Source organism: Triturus cristatus, chromosome 2_2 (genome assembly GCF_964204655.1).
Source record: "Triturus cristatus chromosome 2_2, aTriCri1.1, whole genome shotgun sequence".
Classification (NCBI taxonomy): domain Eukaryota; kingdom Metazoa; phylum Chordata; class Amphibia; order Caudata; family Salamandridae; genus Triturus; species Triturus cristatus.
Window position 1 is genome coordinate 1,199,640,910 of NC_140582.1, and position 16,791 is coordinate 1,199,657,700.

The 16,791-nt window shown below is 46.2% G+C and overlaps 1 protein-coding gene across 2 annotated transcripts in view; it reads left to right on the top strand.

Moving 5' to 3' along the window:
* LOC146863385 (disintegrin and metalloproteinase domain-containing protein 33-like) overlaps positions 1-16,791 on the top strand; it is a 460,898-nt gene that overhangs the window by 394,375 nt on the left and 49,732 nt on the right. For both annotated transcript variants that reach the window (XM_085642820.1, XM_085642819.1), the window contains exon 14: positions 670-865. In XM_085642820.1, coding sequence (XP_085498946.1) covers positions 670-865 — 196 coding nt within the window. The remainder of the gene's footprint in view (positions 1-669; positions 866-16,791) is intronic.

Below are 16,791 nucleotides of genomic sequence, written 5' to 3' on the forward strand. Positions count from 1 at the left end.
CTTCCTCAGCCGTGCTCCACTTCCCCATTTCTTTGATCCATAATTACAACCAGGGTGTGTGGCATTTGCGGAGTTTTACTCCGTGGCATTCCGCAGAGTCACTTAAAAACTCTGTGAGTTTTCGCAGAGTTCCACCAGTGAGTGAAACTTGGCCCGTTGCACTGATATTTTAGAGTGTGAATGGCACCAGGTGGCCCCCCAGAGGGCACGACTTCTTTCTGCTGCTCGTGTAGATTTTCTACTCAAGTGGCAACTTTCTTAACACGAACGTCTGAGTTAAGAAATCTATCCGGGAGGCATTCTGCTGCCCGAAAATCACGCTCGGGGACACAAATTCTCGCTCCTGCTTGCCAACATCGGCGAGCCGGGTGCGAGAAAAAACTCCACCAAGTGGTGTTTGGAGGAGTTTCGCTTGCTGGAAGTCTGTGTTACAAGCGGAACGTGAAGTGGGCAAACCTCCGCAAACTCCGCTGGAGGAGCAGAATTTTTCCCACCCCTAATTACTCCTCCTTATTATGCATTAGCCTTTCATGTTATCCCTTCACTCTTTCCCTTCGTTGTTTTCTCCTGTCTCTTGATCTATCTACTGTCTCGCACTTTGTACCGATATTCGACAGTCACCTTCCATGGTTTTAACCCTTCCTCTCTACTTCCTCCCCCATATCACAGCTGAAGACAGCAGGAGTACTTTGTCGAGAGCCATCAGGTTCATGTGATCTTGCGGAGTACTGCACCGGGGCATCACCCTACTGTCCTGCCAACGTGTACCAGTTGGACGGCTCCTTCTGTAGGAACGAGGACGCCTACTGCTTCAACGGGATGTGCCTGACGCACCAGCAGCAGTGCGAGCAGCTCTGGGGACCAGGTATGTCAGTGGGAGACGATAATGGCAGGAAGGTACCCGCAAAGTGATGGAGAAATGATGCAGAAGTAGCCACCTATCCAACTCCCTTCTGCTATAAATCTGAAACTCAGTAATAAGTATTTCTGTAACCTTAATCGCTTTAACTTTTCTAAATGTATAATCTGTAATGAATATGTAATTTGTAAATACCTAACTCTCACCGTGAGTAACCGTACTAGCTACACGTATTGTTACCTGCTAGTCTGTTACTCTGAGTTTCCCATGTAACATTCTTCGCCCTATTGTAAAGCACTCTGACACCTCTGGGAATAACTGCGCTATATAAAAACTCATAAATAAATAAAGTGTTTTGGGTGCCTCAAGGGGTACACAAGCACTATGCTAATACAACACAGTACAATACGACAACCCTGTGCCAAGAAGCACTGATTACTTACAACAATTAGAAACACATAAGTGCAATATGAAGCGCTGCATCAAACACAAACTATTATTACTATTACTCTCTCTTAAGGAGTCAGGCTTACATTATGTTTCAGACCGCAGCAGGACTCCTCTCAGTGCAAGAGACCGACGGTCAGTTATCTGCGTGCGAGATGATGTTCAATTGTAGGCGCCCCCCTAGGCCACCTGCGCAGTTCTGCTTTGCTGTTCCTTGTTCTATTCTTATTTCAGCCTCTTCTTCCTGTGGTTATCTCTGTCCTCAACACATTCATACGGTTTTGTCGGCTGCTGTGACGCCTGTCTCCATCATGGCTATGGCATGATCCCACTGCATGTACACAAACACAGGTGTGACACCAGATCTGCCCCGGCTGATTGGCAAAGCGGATGATCCTGCTAAAGTCTTCTGATGGCTCAGGCCACACCGATGATGGGGACATATCCCACTCACCAGCAGGCGCGCCAAGTCCAACTTCCGGTGCCTGGATAAGAACATGTCTTTGGGCTGCACTGCTATTGGAAATCTAGCTCTGTTCTCTAGAGATGCCTCTGGAATAGCACAGTCCTCAGGATACATGCAATCTATCTCACTCCTAACCTTCTGGAGGCTTCTTTGATTCATGGATGCCCACGCCACACAACCGACACAAGCCCTCGTTACAAGTGGACATTTGTTAAGTCTGATATTTATTGCACCTGGAAAAAAACAATATCATGGAGTGCTTTTTTTATCTGCTGCAGTAAATAGCAGCTATTAAGAGTTTATCTCCTAAAATTAAAAATAAAATGCAAATTTTGGTGCTTACCTTACCAAAAATGTGCATGTCTCAGTATTTACTGGACATTTTTCTTACAATAGATTTCAACAGGTTTACCCTGCTGAAAATTTATCCTGGAATGCATTATCTCACCCAGTATGTATCAGATTATTGCTCGGATATGAATTTAACTTAAATAAATGAAAAGACAAGAGGCATTTGGCAAAACAGAACCTAAGCCTTTGAACGCCCAGGTTTTACTGGGGCCAATTATTTCAGAATTGTTTGTGGTGCAACTATCTGTCTTCCGAATCAATCAGGGTTTTCCTTGGGTACATGTTTTTCTTTGGTTTATGGGGGACCCTACTTGTGACCTCTTACTCAATATGCGTGGGCACGGGTTTGCAGGAACTGTATGCAGTGGCGTAACAAAACTTGAGGGCCCCCCCCCTGCAAAGTACTTGGATGGGCCCCCCCCCATTCTCCGGTGCCGGTCAAGAGCTCCCAGGCTAGCGACCCGCCATATTGCAGGGGCTGCGGGCTTTTGTTACGCCACTGTTACCAATGCTGCCGTTATAAGTAACCCTGGATGGTGGGGTTAATAGTTGGGCTTAGTTTGCTGGCACTCTATCATAGGTGGTGGTCTATCCACCAAAAATAGGGGGCGGAAGAGGATTGGGCTAGGTTCACCCTCCTGTGTGATCAGAGTACAGCAAAAAGAATCCGTAGATGACGGATCAAAAGAAACTAGCCAAAAAAAACGAGGGATTCACCGTTTGGGTGAAAGACCACCTCTACTGGTAGAAAAGAAACATTTCTTTTCTTGGGTGCCCTCACTCACCCAGGGTTGCCCCTAGGTGACATGCTTCATCATTGGGGCCAACCCAAACATCTACTGCTTGGGGCGTGCTGCGACTTGTAGAGTTACTTAGGAGCACTTTTGTTTGTGAGGATATGTGTAGTGCAGTGTAGGGGGAGTGGTGTAAGTGATGTTTAAAATTTATCTAACTAGTGAGCTAATGTTTTATTCCTGCTCCTAGTTGGTAGGGATAAAAAAGGGGGTTAATAAAAGGGAAAAGTAACTGTTATGTAATTACAATCCCTGCTATTCTGTCAACATGTTTCAAGGTATCCCCTAAACCTCTTCTTCAGGACAACAAAGGGACCAGCCCTTTGTGTACCAATCCGTGCAGGTCCTATAATAAAGTGAAATATAAATTATGAATGGACACCTATTGTGTGAGCATTGGGACAAATACATACGGTTGATTCTCAACAAGTAGTATCTGTCATGGGGAAGAAAAAGAAAAATGCAAATTAATACATACTGCCTGCCCACCGCTCTTGTGGGCAGGTTATGGCATTACGCTGCGCGTAAAAGAAGGTTCTTCATAATATGGTGTAAGTGGCCTTGAAAGTAACATTAATTAGTGCTTAGATCCTGTGTGGATTAACGTACCACACTCAATATCTCTATTGTGAGAAATCAAGGTTAAAAGACAATATTAAAAACACTTGTGGTCAAGGACAAAACAGGACGCACACAACATGTAACATAAAATCAATTTCTTTTTGAAACGTACTTATTTTGTGGCAAAAATACGCCTCATGGTCTGTCTGAGTGGAAGGGCCTACAAAGAACACAAAGAAGTGAAATTATAAGGATTTATTTTAAGCCATTCATTTCTTGTGCCTTCCTCTAACTGGTTTGAAAAAGCAATAAGAAGCAATAAGAAATGCGGTGAAAATGCGGGAAATAAAGGTTATGTTGATTCCTGTAGGGAGAAAAAAAGTCTTACTGTGCTCAGCAACCCTCCGTCATTACGACCTATTCATTCCCAAGGCGGACCGCATCTTAGCATGTCTGTGCTGTAGAGAAAACGGTCCACCATATTGTTTGTATTTTTGGTTATGATTTCGAAAAAGGGGGTGACTTTAAAAAGTCTAAATTACTTATTTGTGTGCAGGAGTCCCTCATTTGAATATAGACGATCGCCAGGTATTTTGTCAAAAAGGTTGGTGTCGGTATCGAACCCTGGTCTAAGGGACACAGAGAGACTCATAAATGGCGGCCATACTGGAATGGTCAATATGGCAATAAACAGAAAAACAGACTAGGGATGTTTGTCATATAGCCTTCAAATTACTCAAAACACGGGGTAAATACCTCAATGCCTTTATTCTTGATTTTTGTGTAGGGCGGTCCCTGATTTTCACATTACATGCCTGTTTAAAAAAAAAAAAAAAAACATGCCAGATAGGGTTTCTTCAAAAGATTGGGGGCAGTATCAAACACTGATCTAAGGGATAAAATGAATCTCAAAGATCGCAGCCATTTTGTAGTGCTCTATTCACTACAGGGTCCCTGCCATCAGTATGCCGGGCAAGTTTGCCCTATTTTAGGTGGGTTTTCTGAGGCAGACTCCTGTCATGATATACAACATCGGGCCCACTCATCGTTCAGTTTTGCCAAAAGTGCATCCACTGCTCCTTCTCTTTCACGCCTCCTTTCTCCCTCTTGCTTTCTGTCTCTTCCTTTCCATTATTTCCGAGCATCCTATCTTTTCTTCATTCTCATCCCAGCCTTTTTCTTTCTATTCTGTTACTTTTATCCCCAACTTTTTCTCTCCCATCCCGTCGAAATAATTCCACTATGCTTTTCCTATCTCCTGTGCAGTATTTCTCTCCCTTTCCCTGCTCTTTTTATGCTATCTGCTTTGTATTTCCTTTGTCCATTTTCTCACCCTCTCCAATCCCTACCTCTCTTTTCTCTTTTCCTCTTTTATATCCCACCCTCTCTTCCTTATCAGCTTTCCAGCTGACCATGTCCTTATAGCCCGCGTGATTTCTTTCCTTCATACTTTCTCACTGTTTCCCAGACCCCCCAGGATATAGCGGCATGGATTAGCAAATTTGGCGGCACACATATGGAAATTTAGCGGCACAAATATGGAAATTTAGCGGCAATTTTGCGGCGTTTTATTTGGCAGTTTTTCCTACAACAAACACAGATCTCTTTGTTTTTTGAGTTATTTAACAACATGAAGCTATGTATATTTGGTTTATTTACAATGTAGACACTTTGTTTGTCTTCAGGACTACATATAGGACATAAACCTGTTACTGAATAAATGCCCACGGAACCTGTATGCTTGTCGTGTTAATCTTGCAGTTCTTCTGAGCAGTCCAAATGCAGCCCAATATTGTGCTGCTGATTATAATGCAAGAACAATAATGCCTGGATGGATTGCTCTGAGAGGGACCGTCGTCTGGCTGACAAAATAATTGTGTAGATGCTGTTGCTCCTTTCAGCATCTGCTGCGTGCCCTGTGTGCGGCGGGCCCCCAACAAACTTTTTTTTGGGGAAATGCCCCCTCAACTGAGGGCCCACCGCGTGCCCTGTGTGCGGCGGGCCCCCAACAGCAAAAAATTTCAAATAAAATGGCAGACGGGGCCCGCCGCGTACCCTCTGTGCAGCGGGCCCCGGCAGAAATGCCACCCAAGGGCCCGCCGCACACTGGGCACGCGGCGGGCCCCCAACAAACGTATTTTTAAAAAAATGCCCCCTTGAGGGCCCGCCGCGTGCCCTGTGTGCGGCGGGCCCCCAACAAACTTTTTTTTGGGGAAATGCCCCCTTGACTGAGGGCCCGCCGCGTGCCCTGTGTGCGGCGGGCCCCCAACAACAACATTTTTCAAATACAATGGCAGCCGGGGCCTGCCGCGTGCCCTCTGTGCAGCGGGCCCCGGCAGAAATGCCACCTGAGGGCCTGCCGCACACTGGGCACACGGCGGGCCCCCAACAGCACAGCAGCAGCTTACCTGGGCCTCCTGAGACGACGGTCCACCAGCCAGGTCCAACGATGATTCTCCAGACCAGTGCTCCAGCAGCCGCTCCAGACCAGGTGAGTCAGCCAGCCAGCAGCAGGAAAGTGAAAAAACAGCACAGCAGGCAGGTGAGGGGTGTAGATAAACATCACCTTGCCTGCCTGCTGTGAGGACCCCCCTTCTATTGGCCCCGTGGCAAGAGCCATGGGCCAATAGAAGGGCGGGTCTGGATGCCAGGATTTCACGGGCACTTTTGTAAAAATCGTGGCATTTTTACAAAAGTGCCGATTTCGCGATTTTTTGCAAATCGCGAAATCGCGAAATCCTTGAGGGTCTGATTAGTGCTTCCAGTGCATTCTTGTCTATCACAGTGCTCTTCATCAATCCTGTACAGACTCCTAGCCTCGAAGGTTGTGTTTGTTTACTCCAGAGTCTTCACAGATGTCTCTACCGGGCAGCGGGTATTTTCCCGGTGGGCCTCCAGGTTGGGGGCCAGTTTCGGGCCCCTGGGGGGCTGTTTTTGTTACCAAGGGCCAGCAATATCGGCAACAAAATCGGAAAACTGGACGTAGCTAACAGCTCGGCCGCACCCCTCATCTCCACCGGGGGGCTGGCCGTGCAGCTTACCAGGGCTGGTGTCTGTTCCCAGTCCGGCCTTGTAGAGAGGCCAGGTGATGCCAGTTCCTCACTGCTATTTGTCCTGGCTCCCGTAGTGCTCACCACCACAGCTGCTCAATGTATTGGGTGACGACACAGAAAAAACAGACACTGCACCTTGCCACACACATTAAATTGTCTAACTACCTTTTGTCTCCGTCTTCTGTTCTCCCACTGTAATGTCCCACTGTTCTACCTCATCGGCCTTGGATTTAGGTAAGAGTATTTGTTCCTGGATAAATTAATAAAAAGATCTGAACCATAAAAGATCAATAGGTCTGCAAAATATTTACATTTTAACATTGTTCATATAATATTCCATCGACACAAGTAAAGTTCAAAGTGGTGTACGTCAATAAGAAGCACAATTTACAAGGAGAATAAAGTGAATTAAAACATTTTAGGGAAAAAGCCAAGACCTCATTATATCAAACAATAATAGAATATGCCACCAAATACTTATATATTTTATGAATAAAGATATTCTAATTGCACAATGATTGAAGAAAAGTACATTCACGTCGATTAGTGCGATGGTAAATATGAGCCATAAATGTAAAATCATCAATGTATAAAGAGTTATCAGCTTGGGAAGTTTAATCCCTGACACAGAGTTGGATTTTAATTACGGAATATGCAGAAGTAGTTCATGAGCCTTCATGAATGAACCCAGATCCTGCTGAGCAGTCTGAGAAGGTAGCACTGTTGGGGGATGCGACATTGGCTGATCAGACCAGTGTGAGCTATTTACACTTATCTAGGGAGCTTCAAACTCTGTGCTCAGAATCCGGCACGTCACACATGCACTGAACACTGACAACCAACTCACGAAAAGGGAATACTGTCCTCCTCTCCCTATGGTGTTTCCTTTATCTAATTTTCTTCCTGTGTGTCTCCTTTACCCATTGTTTCAGTGGATTTCTCCTTCCACATTATTTATCTCTCTTTTGCAAAGTCTTAATACTTTTCAGAAGCCTTCTCCCTTTTCCCTTTGTCTTTCACTGGCTCTCTCTTTTACCTTTTGTCGGTTCCCGGTCTCTTCCACCCATTTTCCTATTTGGTATCTTTTTACCCTACAATTATGGAGCTCTTTCTTTCTTTCATCATTCCTTATCACCTCCCTCTGGGCTTGTTTCTTTCACCCTTTCTGTCTCCCTCAGGCCCATACTATTGCTCCCCGAGGCCCGACTTCAGACATATTCGCCCCATCTCTCGATCTATTTGAAGGGATTTCTTTCTCTCTCTCCTAGGTTGTCTAACATTACCTTTCTCTCTTTGCTCATCCTCTCTTTATCTATCCCCTGACACCGGTCCACGCAACACAATCTACCATCTCTGGCTTCTTTAATTTTCTCTGCACAACATATTTTGATAATGTTCAGCCGAAAGAAAACGTATTGTTTTTCAGTGATCCTTACAAAACTAAGGGCCCGATTCACAGAACTAACTTAAGACAAAATCCTAAACTTACTACTTTTGGTATTCACAGAAGGCATTTAGTAGTAGTAAAGTTAGGATTTCGTCTTAAGTCTGTCTTAAGTCTGTCCTAAGTCTGTCCTAAGTCTGTCCTAAGTCTGTCCTAAGTCTGTCCTAAGTCTGTCCTAAGTCTGTCCTAAGTTTGTCTTAAGTTTGTCTTAAGACTGTCTTAAGTCTGTCTTAAGTCTGTCCTAAGTCTGTCCTAAGTCTGTCTTAAGTCTGTCCTAAGTCTGTCCTAAGTCTGTCGTAAGTTTGTCTTAAGACTGTCTTAAGTCTGTCTTAAGTCTGTCTTAAGTCTGTCCTAAGTCTGTCCTAAGTCTGTCCTAAGTCTGTCCTAAGTCTGTCTTAAGTCTGTCTTAAGTCTGTCTTAAGTCTGTCTTAAGTCAAATTTAAGACAAAATCCTAACTTTACTACTACTAAATGCCTTCTGTGAATACCAAAAGTAGTAGGACGGACTTAAGACAGACTTAAGACAGACTTAAGACAAACTTAGGACAGACTTAAGACATACTTAAGACTAAATCCTAACTTTACTACTACTGAATGCCTTCTGTGAATACCAAAAGTAGTGAGTTTAGGATTTTGTCTTAAGTTAGTTCTGTGAATCGGGCCCTAAACATTCATATGCTCTCTCTCTCTCGTGGCTTAGCTGCCTTTCTCCCTCATTCTCAAGGGTGTCTCGTTTGCTCTTGTGGGTCTCTTTCACTCTTTATGTGACTCTCTGGGTTTCTCCGGCTCCTTTTATACTTTCTCTTTGGGGCTTTCTTTCACCTTTTGATCTTATATTCTTTCATATGCCAGAGTGTTTTTTCCTAAGTGCAAATTAATAAATGTTCCATAGCTCTAATCCTGTTTTCTTTCTCACATGCACATATGTGTGCTATTTATAGATTACATTTTCCTCTTTGTTTATATATTCACATCTCGGGGTGCTTTAAGGTTTTTCAGATTTGTGGTCTTATATTTTGCTGTTACTTTCATATTTTGCTGTTACTCTCAAACACTGTAAACTTATTTCACTCTCCTTTGGTCTGCGGAATTCTCTGACAGCCCTCTTAACCTTAAGGCACCTCTAATAATAAAGTGTTTCTTTGTTCTGTATTTCTACAGTCTCAAAGGCATTACTGTACAAATTTAACAACTTCAAAAAGATGAAACTTTGACTTGGCCTAGTTGAGATTCAAATTCATGAACAGATCACAAACATGTCTTCTCTTTTGATCTCACTGTATCTTCTCTCTCACTTTCTCCCTCTCTCAAAGTCTTCTTCTCTTCGCAGTTGTCTCACCCTTCATCTCTCTCTCTCTCTCTCTCTCTCTCTGCCTCACTTGCTCTCCTTCTTTCCATTTATCTCCTCATTATCTTGCTCCTCCTCCGTTTTACGTTCTGTTATTCTCCCTCTCCCGTTCATCACCCGCTATGCTCTGCTTCTTCTGTCACCTATTTTTTTCTCTGCCTTTTCACATTTGTTTCCCCTCATATTGTTACACTTCTCAATCACATATTTCCCTTCTCTCATTTTCTTGCTCTTACGGAAGCGCTCTCAGTTCTAATTTCATCTTCCACTCTGTCCCTTATAGTTCTCTCTGAGAGTTCAGACTTCTTTATGTGTAGCCGTCTCACTCTGCACTTGAGAATGAAACTATAAAATAATGTTAGTATCCCATGCTGGAGTAATATGTTAAAAAACTCCCAGGGCTGCATCACCTCATGGATGGGCAGCATTCTGATATACCACTGCATGTAGGTTTTAACAATGTAATGCCGTCTGAAAAATACAAATCGCAGCATTTCAGCCCCTACGTCCAAGTATGCCCTGGCCGCCGCTTTGTGTCCTTGGTCCTCTGCAGTGTTTGCCATGGAGCTCAGGTCAAGGAACCTGTCCCCAGCACACGTGTTGTCCCTAAATGGACTGCTGTGAATCTAAGCACATTTATAACATTGTGTTTATGAGCTCTGGCATCCCCCAAAAGATGGAAAAGACTTTGCACCCCGGGAGAGACTGTATGTACAGACAACAAACTTTAGTTTAATGTCAAGTAAGTGTCTCTAAGTTTCTGAAACCAGAACAGAAGCACTCACCTTAGTTCACCCTGGAAAATCACTTTGTCTTCCTTAGATGTGTTTATTTCACCTTCCCCTACTGGTTCATTTTTATAAATTCTTCTAGCTTTTAAGGGAAAATATGCATAAAGCAATTGAGCTTGGGAGTGGTGAGCAGGGCCCACTTTAGGGCAGTGCGAGTGGTGCGACCGCACTTGGCGCTCACCTGAAGAGGGGTGCTGTGGTCAGGAGGGGCGAAGTGCTTAGCAGCTTCTTACGATTTAAAAACGCCTGCTGCAGAGTTCCTTGTGCATCCAGCTTTCGGGCAGCAATAAAAATGTCAAGATAACTCTTGTGATTAATGGTCCAGCTAGAGAGAAAGAGATCAAGTTTTGTCTAGTCAGTGGCAATTTTGACTCGCCATAAATTAGCACAGAGGGTTAATATGCCTGCTGCAAAGAACAGATCTGTATTTTATTAGGCTAGGTGTGTGGATTAGTAAAACCAGCCTTTAACAGTGCTTTAAAACAAATGAAATGTATGTGAGAGAGGGGCTATGGAAAGTAATGGATACTTTTGCCAGGTAATAGTGAGGGCATCTGAGGAGGAGGTCGTTGGAGGAGGGGCGCCAAAAAAGACTGTAGCACCAGGCACCACCAGAGCTAAAGCCGGCCCCGGTGGTGAGTGACGCACTGAAAGCACTGCATGTGCCGAAAGTGCTTACCCTGCCTTCTCAGCACCTCCTCTAAAGTGTCTTGATTATGAACTGCTCTGTCACTGGATGGCTGATGCTGCGCCACTCACTTATAAAGCATCACAACTCCTGACAAGCAGCCAGAGCACCATCGCAATACAGCTCTCAGGAAATAATATACAAATGAAACCACTGACCATCTCTGATGCCTATCTGCCACCGGTCTGTTTTTTTTCTACCTGCCCTTCCAGTTTCTTTTTACCAGCGAGTGGCAACAGAGAGGTTGGTGCAGGGCAGATACGAGGAAAACACATATCTGAGGAGCCAACCAGTAAAATAAATGCAGTCTACACAGGCAAGATGCCCCCTCCCTTGCTTCTGAACCCCGGTGCCACTGCACTGGCTGCACTGATAGCTCTGCCCCTGATTTTGTACCTTCCAATGCGTCCCAGCAGAGTCCTGCAACTGGAGCTGCAAACCTTCTCCTGCCAGCACTTTTAAAAAAAGTTTTATGTACTGCGAACTTGACTGAAGGTATCGGGTATCGGAGCGCTTTACATGAGCACCAGTTGCATTTACAGATGGACACATTCATTTTTGTTAGGCACGGAGAAATTAAGTGATTTGCCCAGAATCACAAAATGTTAAGCGTCGTTGCCGAGACTCAAACCCGGTTCCCCAGATTTGAGGTCGACCGCTTTAGTCCTTAGACCACATTCTCTCTTATTTATCTATGGTTAGTCATCGATTCTGTGTCGGGTTGGCGTACCTGGCCATCTTTGATATATGGGTTCCAATCTGTGGTGTACTATGTTTTTCCAGTAACTATTGTATTGTCTTTGGAAGAATTCAACAGCATTCTCAAATTGACCGATCTTTCAAGCAGGCATTCGTCAGTTTTTACTTGTAGGAGAGTGTCTCAGGCCGTGTGTCTTCCCCTTTCGTTATTTTAAATAGTGTGTAATGTTCAGCGTTCGCCCATTTCTTTACATCCATGAGCAATACTTCAGTGGAGAGGGCTTCTAAAGCTTTCCACGCCATGGCCTTTCTTCTTTTTGCTAGCATTAAGGCCACGTAAACGAATTTGCTTATGGTTTTAATTTTTTTCACCTTACATGGGGCAAATGTCACCCTATGTCAACATGCAAGCAGGACGAAAATCACGATAATTTAAAGGGTATTAACAGAGTATACAAGCCTTTTGTCCCTTGGCTATCAGTTGTTGGATGATGAATAAATAAAAAACACGACACATTTCTTTGGCAAACCGCAGCGGAGGGTCTCTGTATTCCTTACAACCACTGTCTATATTGATATACAAATCAATGTAGAACAGCAGCAAGCGTGAGATCCTGGGAGAGGAGGAGAAAAAGAATGGAGGATGGATGTACAAAGAAAACACAGAGGAATGATAACCCAAGTTCTTGAAAGCTTTTATACCAATTTGTGCTGTCAAACATCCAGGCAGCTTCCCTTCTCAGAGGAGCAGTGCCCTGTGGGGACTGCTCTCTCTGAGGGCCCCATCCTTATTCCGGGCCTGGCTCTGACTGACGAGAAACAATGCAAGCTGTTACTCTGTTTCTCTTCAGTCCCGCGTCAGCGAAGGAGCTCAGAGCAGGCTGCACACTGCAGCTGCTTTGGAGCAAGCCCCCTTCACATACAGAAGACTGGGGGCCCCCCCGCACCGCCGGGGCTGCGGGGGTGTTTGTTACACCCCTGCCTACATGACCACGTATCTCTGACACGGGGTTCATGAAGAGGTCACCTTGGGTGAATCTGATAGTAATGATGTGTGTTCATCGGAACTCCTAAATATAATATGGCATCCACCGGTATCGCTTTTATCGACATTATCCTCATCACGCATACATTTGTCATTTTGTACATTGATATAGTTTGTACTAGCATTAACAATTGTATGCTTGATCTGGTCTGAATGTACATTGACAGAGGTCTCTTTAGCAACAATAATATTATCGTACGAGCATGGATTGTTACATACATGTGTATCACTGTTGCTGAAGTCGGCACCTCTGTGCGGGCACCAGTTACGGCATGCATTGACGGGCATTGTGAGGGTACAAGCAGTAGCATATGTTCACATTGCATTTACTGATATTGCAGTTGTCGGGGGTGCACATGTCATGACATTCATTGACATCGTATTCACCCATTCCAACCAGATGTTATCAAATCAGCCAAACTAATAATTGTAAACGATACAGTAATAGGAGTTAGAGCACATATCAGAATTTATCATGCCACTTATTATGAGGGTCTCAGTGCCATAAAGATCGCTTCTACGGAAGATGGTTTAGATAGACACAGATCAGAGAAAAATGTCATATTTTTTCTGGGCTTGCTCTAAAAGTCAACTCGGCCAAATACACAGTTAAAAAAAGATCTGTGCCCTTCAGATTGTGAGGAAACGTGAATTAATAGTGGTAATCCCACTGCCTTAAGTACACTGTCGCCATGTCAGAAAATGAGTTTGTCAGCTTTCGTCTTTTTTGTTTATTTCATATGCTCTTAATGTAGTCTTAACTAAAAGTCACATCTTGAATTGAATGTGGACATCATTCAACAAATCAGCATGCTTAGAATGCTGACGCTACTGCTGATTGGCTGCTTTCAAAGTTCAAGGATGGTTTGAATCACAGACAAGAAGTCTATTTGTGTGTGTAAGGTGTGTTTATGGGGACGGGTGTATAGCCTTATTGCTCAAACGCTGTCAGGCCCTTCTCCACGTTATACACTCGGGGGTATTTTCACAAGATCGTGTGATAACCACCGCAAGAGTAGCGTAACGTACATTTCAATACCGCAGCCTATCGTGGGAAAATAACCCTGTGTCAACATGGAATTCACAACAAGGCGGTAGCATGCGATAGTCACCAGATAACGTGTCAAATGTCAGCGTGAAAATCAACGCCACGCCGCAAAAATGCGAAACGCGAACGTGAAAAATCATGTGATGAGGCCAATTGCGGTACCAAAAGTAGCGAAAACCAGCCACAGATCTGCAAATCCCTCATGTCTGGTGGGAAATTGCACCATAAAAACCACAGAAACAACACACCAGAAACAAGCCAAATCACATAGCAACATGGCTGCACCCTTATACAGCGCAGGGGTTAACGCGAACCCCACAACCCCCACAGACCACCAGCAAGGAACAATGGGGTCGGGGAAGTCCAAGGAGAAAAGGGAGAGGAAGACGGGGTGCAGACCGCAGGAAAACAAGACCAGCGTCACGGAGGTCACAGAACACAACCAGCAACTGACCCACAACCAGACCACCTGGAATGCAGTCGGAGTGCCGAGGATGCCAATCGAGGAGGCCAAGAGGCGCCAGCAGGACGTGACAATCTAAACCAGGTACAAACCCGTTGCCAACAGGAAGGCAGGAACGGCGACAGGAGGTGGCAGTCCTGCGCCACAGGAGGAGCTGGAGGAAATGGAGGCCACTGATCAGTGTGGAGAGGGTGCGAGGAGGTGGGAGTACATACACAGCTCGACAGGACCTGACACAACAACAACAGGGTGAGGATACAACAGGGACTGGGGGACGGGGGCTGATGGGCACAATGGCACACATGAACAACGTTGTGTAGCACACTGCACAACCACAATTACCGAGGGACATGTCCCCCATCCCGTGGCACACTGCAGCGCACACACATAGCAATCACAGCACATCCCATGACAATGTGGCACAAAGTGCAACACCCACACTGCAGGACAGGGGACACAACTGGGTCCACTCAGGTGCAGAAACAGAACAATCACACTGGACAAAGCAGGGAACTGTGAGATGCATATCTGTGGCTACAACCTCACATCAGCCATGTAGGCCAAATGTCCACTGTCCCAACTCAAATAGCCAGCACCGCACAAACAGTCACAATGTACATTGTCTGAGAGTCTGCATGTCGACAAGAACAAGGCGCAAACACAATGACAACATGCATCTCCCCTTCACATTGCAGAGGGACAAACAACACCTCCAGCAGGTCAGAACAGACAACCCATCAGTGATGCCAGAGACGAACACCACACCTTCGACACCGACGCACTACAACAGCCCATGGACATCCCACACAACCCACCACCAGGACCAGGGTAGACAAGCTACTGAGAGGAGAACACAGCCCCTGCAAAAGACCACACAGCATGAAGCACCTGCAATCATGGCTGGCCCACAACTCTTCACCGACCCACACATGCCACCCCAATGCCAGGTGTCAGAACGCCAAAAGGAGTTGGCCCAACAGGTGCGGGTGTGGCCGAACCCATGGAATGTGAACTAGAACACATACGTTGGTGTCCAATACCCTTCAGGGACCACCTGCACCCCACAAAGGAGACCCACACTGCCATAGAGACACATGCAGATGCACATACTTAGTACAGAACCACGCCCAGGGGCACGCACATATCAGTCACACACCCACGTTGGCTCTGCATACGATGGCACAGTCCACTCCCCTTACGAATTGAATGGGTGACGGAAAATCTACATGTCCAGGTTCTAGCCCACTGCCTGCGTTGACATGTCTGCGTCCGCTATACACAGCACAATGTAATGTCGTAGGGCCCAGGTCCCCCATGCATACAACAAGAACACAGGGTCACATGCATTCATCATGTTGAACTGGCTACAGGCACGTGCGCCCGGCCCCTTTATTGGCAGGGCCACATGTACAGTGATGCCTGTGCTGGATGTGTGTGGGGTGAGTTTAAGCCAGCCCACACGGAGTGGTTGGTGCTGGTAACAACTTGAACAGTGGAGACCAGTGTAATGGAAACAGAAAACACCAGCATAACAGAGTCAACTGCAGAGCAACATGGAGGAAGCCGGAGTAAGGACAGAGGTCACCCGAAATTCAGTCAGGAGGTTCCGTGAGTTGCAGTGCACTGAGGTAGGGGCACTAGAGATGAGCGCGCTCATGTGAAGAAATTGCTAGGATTGTGTCTCTTCGGGTTAGTCCTGATGCAGAAGCAGTGGGGTGTGTTACACCTGCATCAACCTCCTCATCAACGTCCCAGGTCCCCCACACTGCCTGAGGTGACAGTTGCGTGCGCAGTCCACAGCGCAATACCCAGTAATGGTTCCTGGTGTGTAGCTCGACTACCACCTCCAGTCTGCTTTCCTGCCTTGGGGATGCTGCCACCTGCCCTCCCATTGTCTGTGCCTTCTCCCGTCCGCACACTTGACAACCTCTCCACAGCACAAAACTCATTCAGAAATGGACAATGGCTTGCGGTGCACTGAGTCACTGGCACCTGGAGTGCTGAGCAGGGTATCATGCCGATGATGGCATCCACGACAGGTCTGAGCTACTCTGTAGGTCCGTCAGGACCACCGTTTTGACTCGGGCAGATGGCGGTTGGAGGTGGTCCTTGCAGTGGTGGGGTGTGCCTCCTGCGGTGCTGCGACGTCCGGGCCGGTCAGGACTCGAGGCTATGTGTGTGCCCTGGTGGCCCGCAGTTGAGGCCAAAGGCTGCGAACAGCGCAGGGCCACAGACACATGGCGGTGATGACCCCAAGACCATCGCTTCAGAGGCCATTCAATGTCTCAGTAGAAGGGGTCCCAGACCTGACCAGCACAGAGTTAGTGACCGCGGATGCACTGCGGCCGGCACAGGCACCCAGCCACGGGAAGTGACTTGCGGTGCAGTCAGATGGGCCATGCGCCCTGAGCGGGTCACTATCAATGTCCGAGGTGTATGTTGCGGACGGTTGCGGGGGACAGTGGAAGGTGTCCTCCAGGGCATGATGCGAAGGTCTGATGTTATCTGGAAGCAGCAAATGGTGGAGTGGAAAGCGCAACCCTTGTTTCCGACAACAATCCGATATCAGCTACATGTGCATGAAAACTAGCTCCTAGTCCATAGGCTCAAACGCCACCAATGTACCACCAGTGAGTGTCAATAAATGTCGGGGAACAGACTTAGTGGCACAGGTGCTGAGAGGGGATGCAGTCTGCGATGATGCCGATACACTGATATGAACTCCAACATTGCC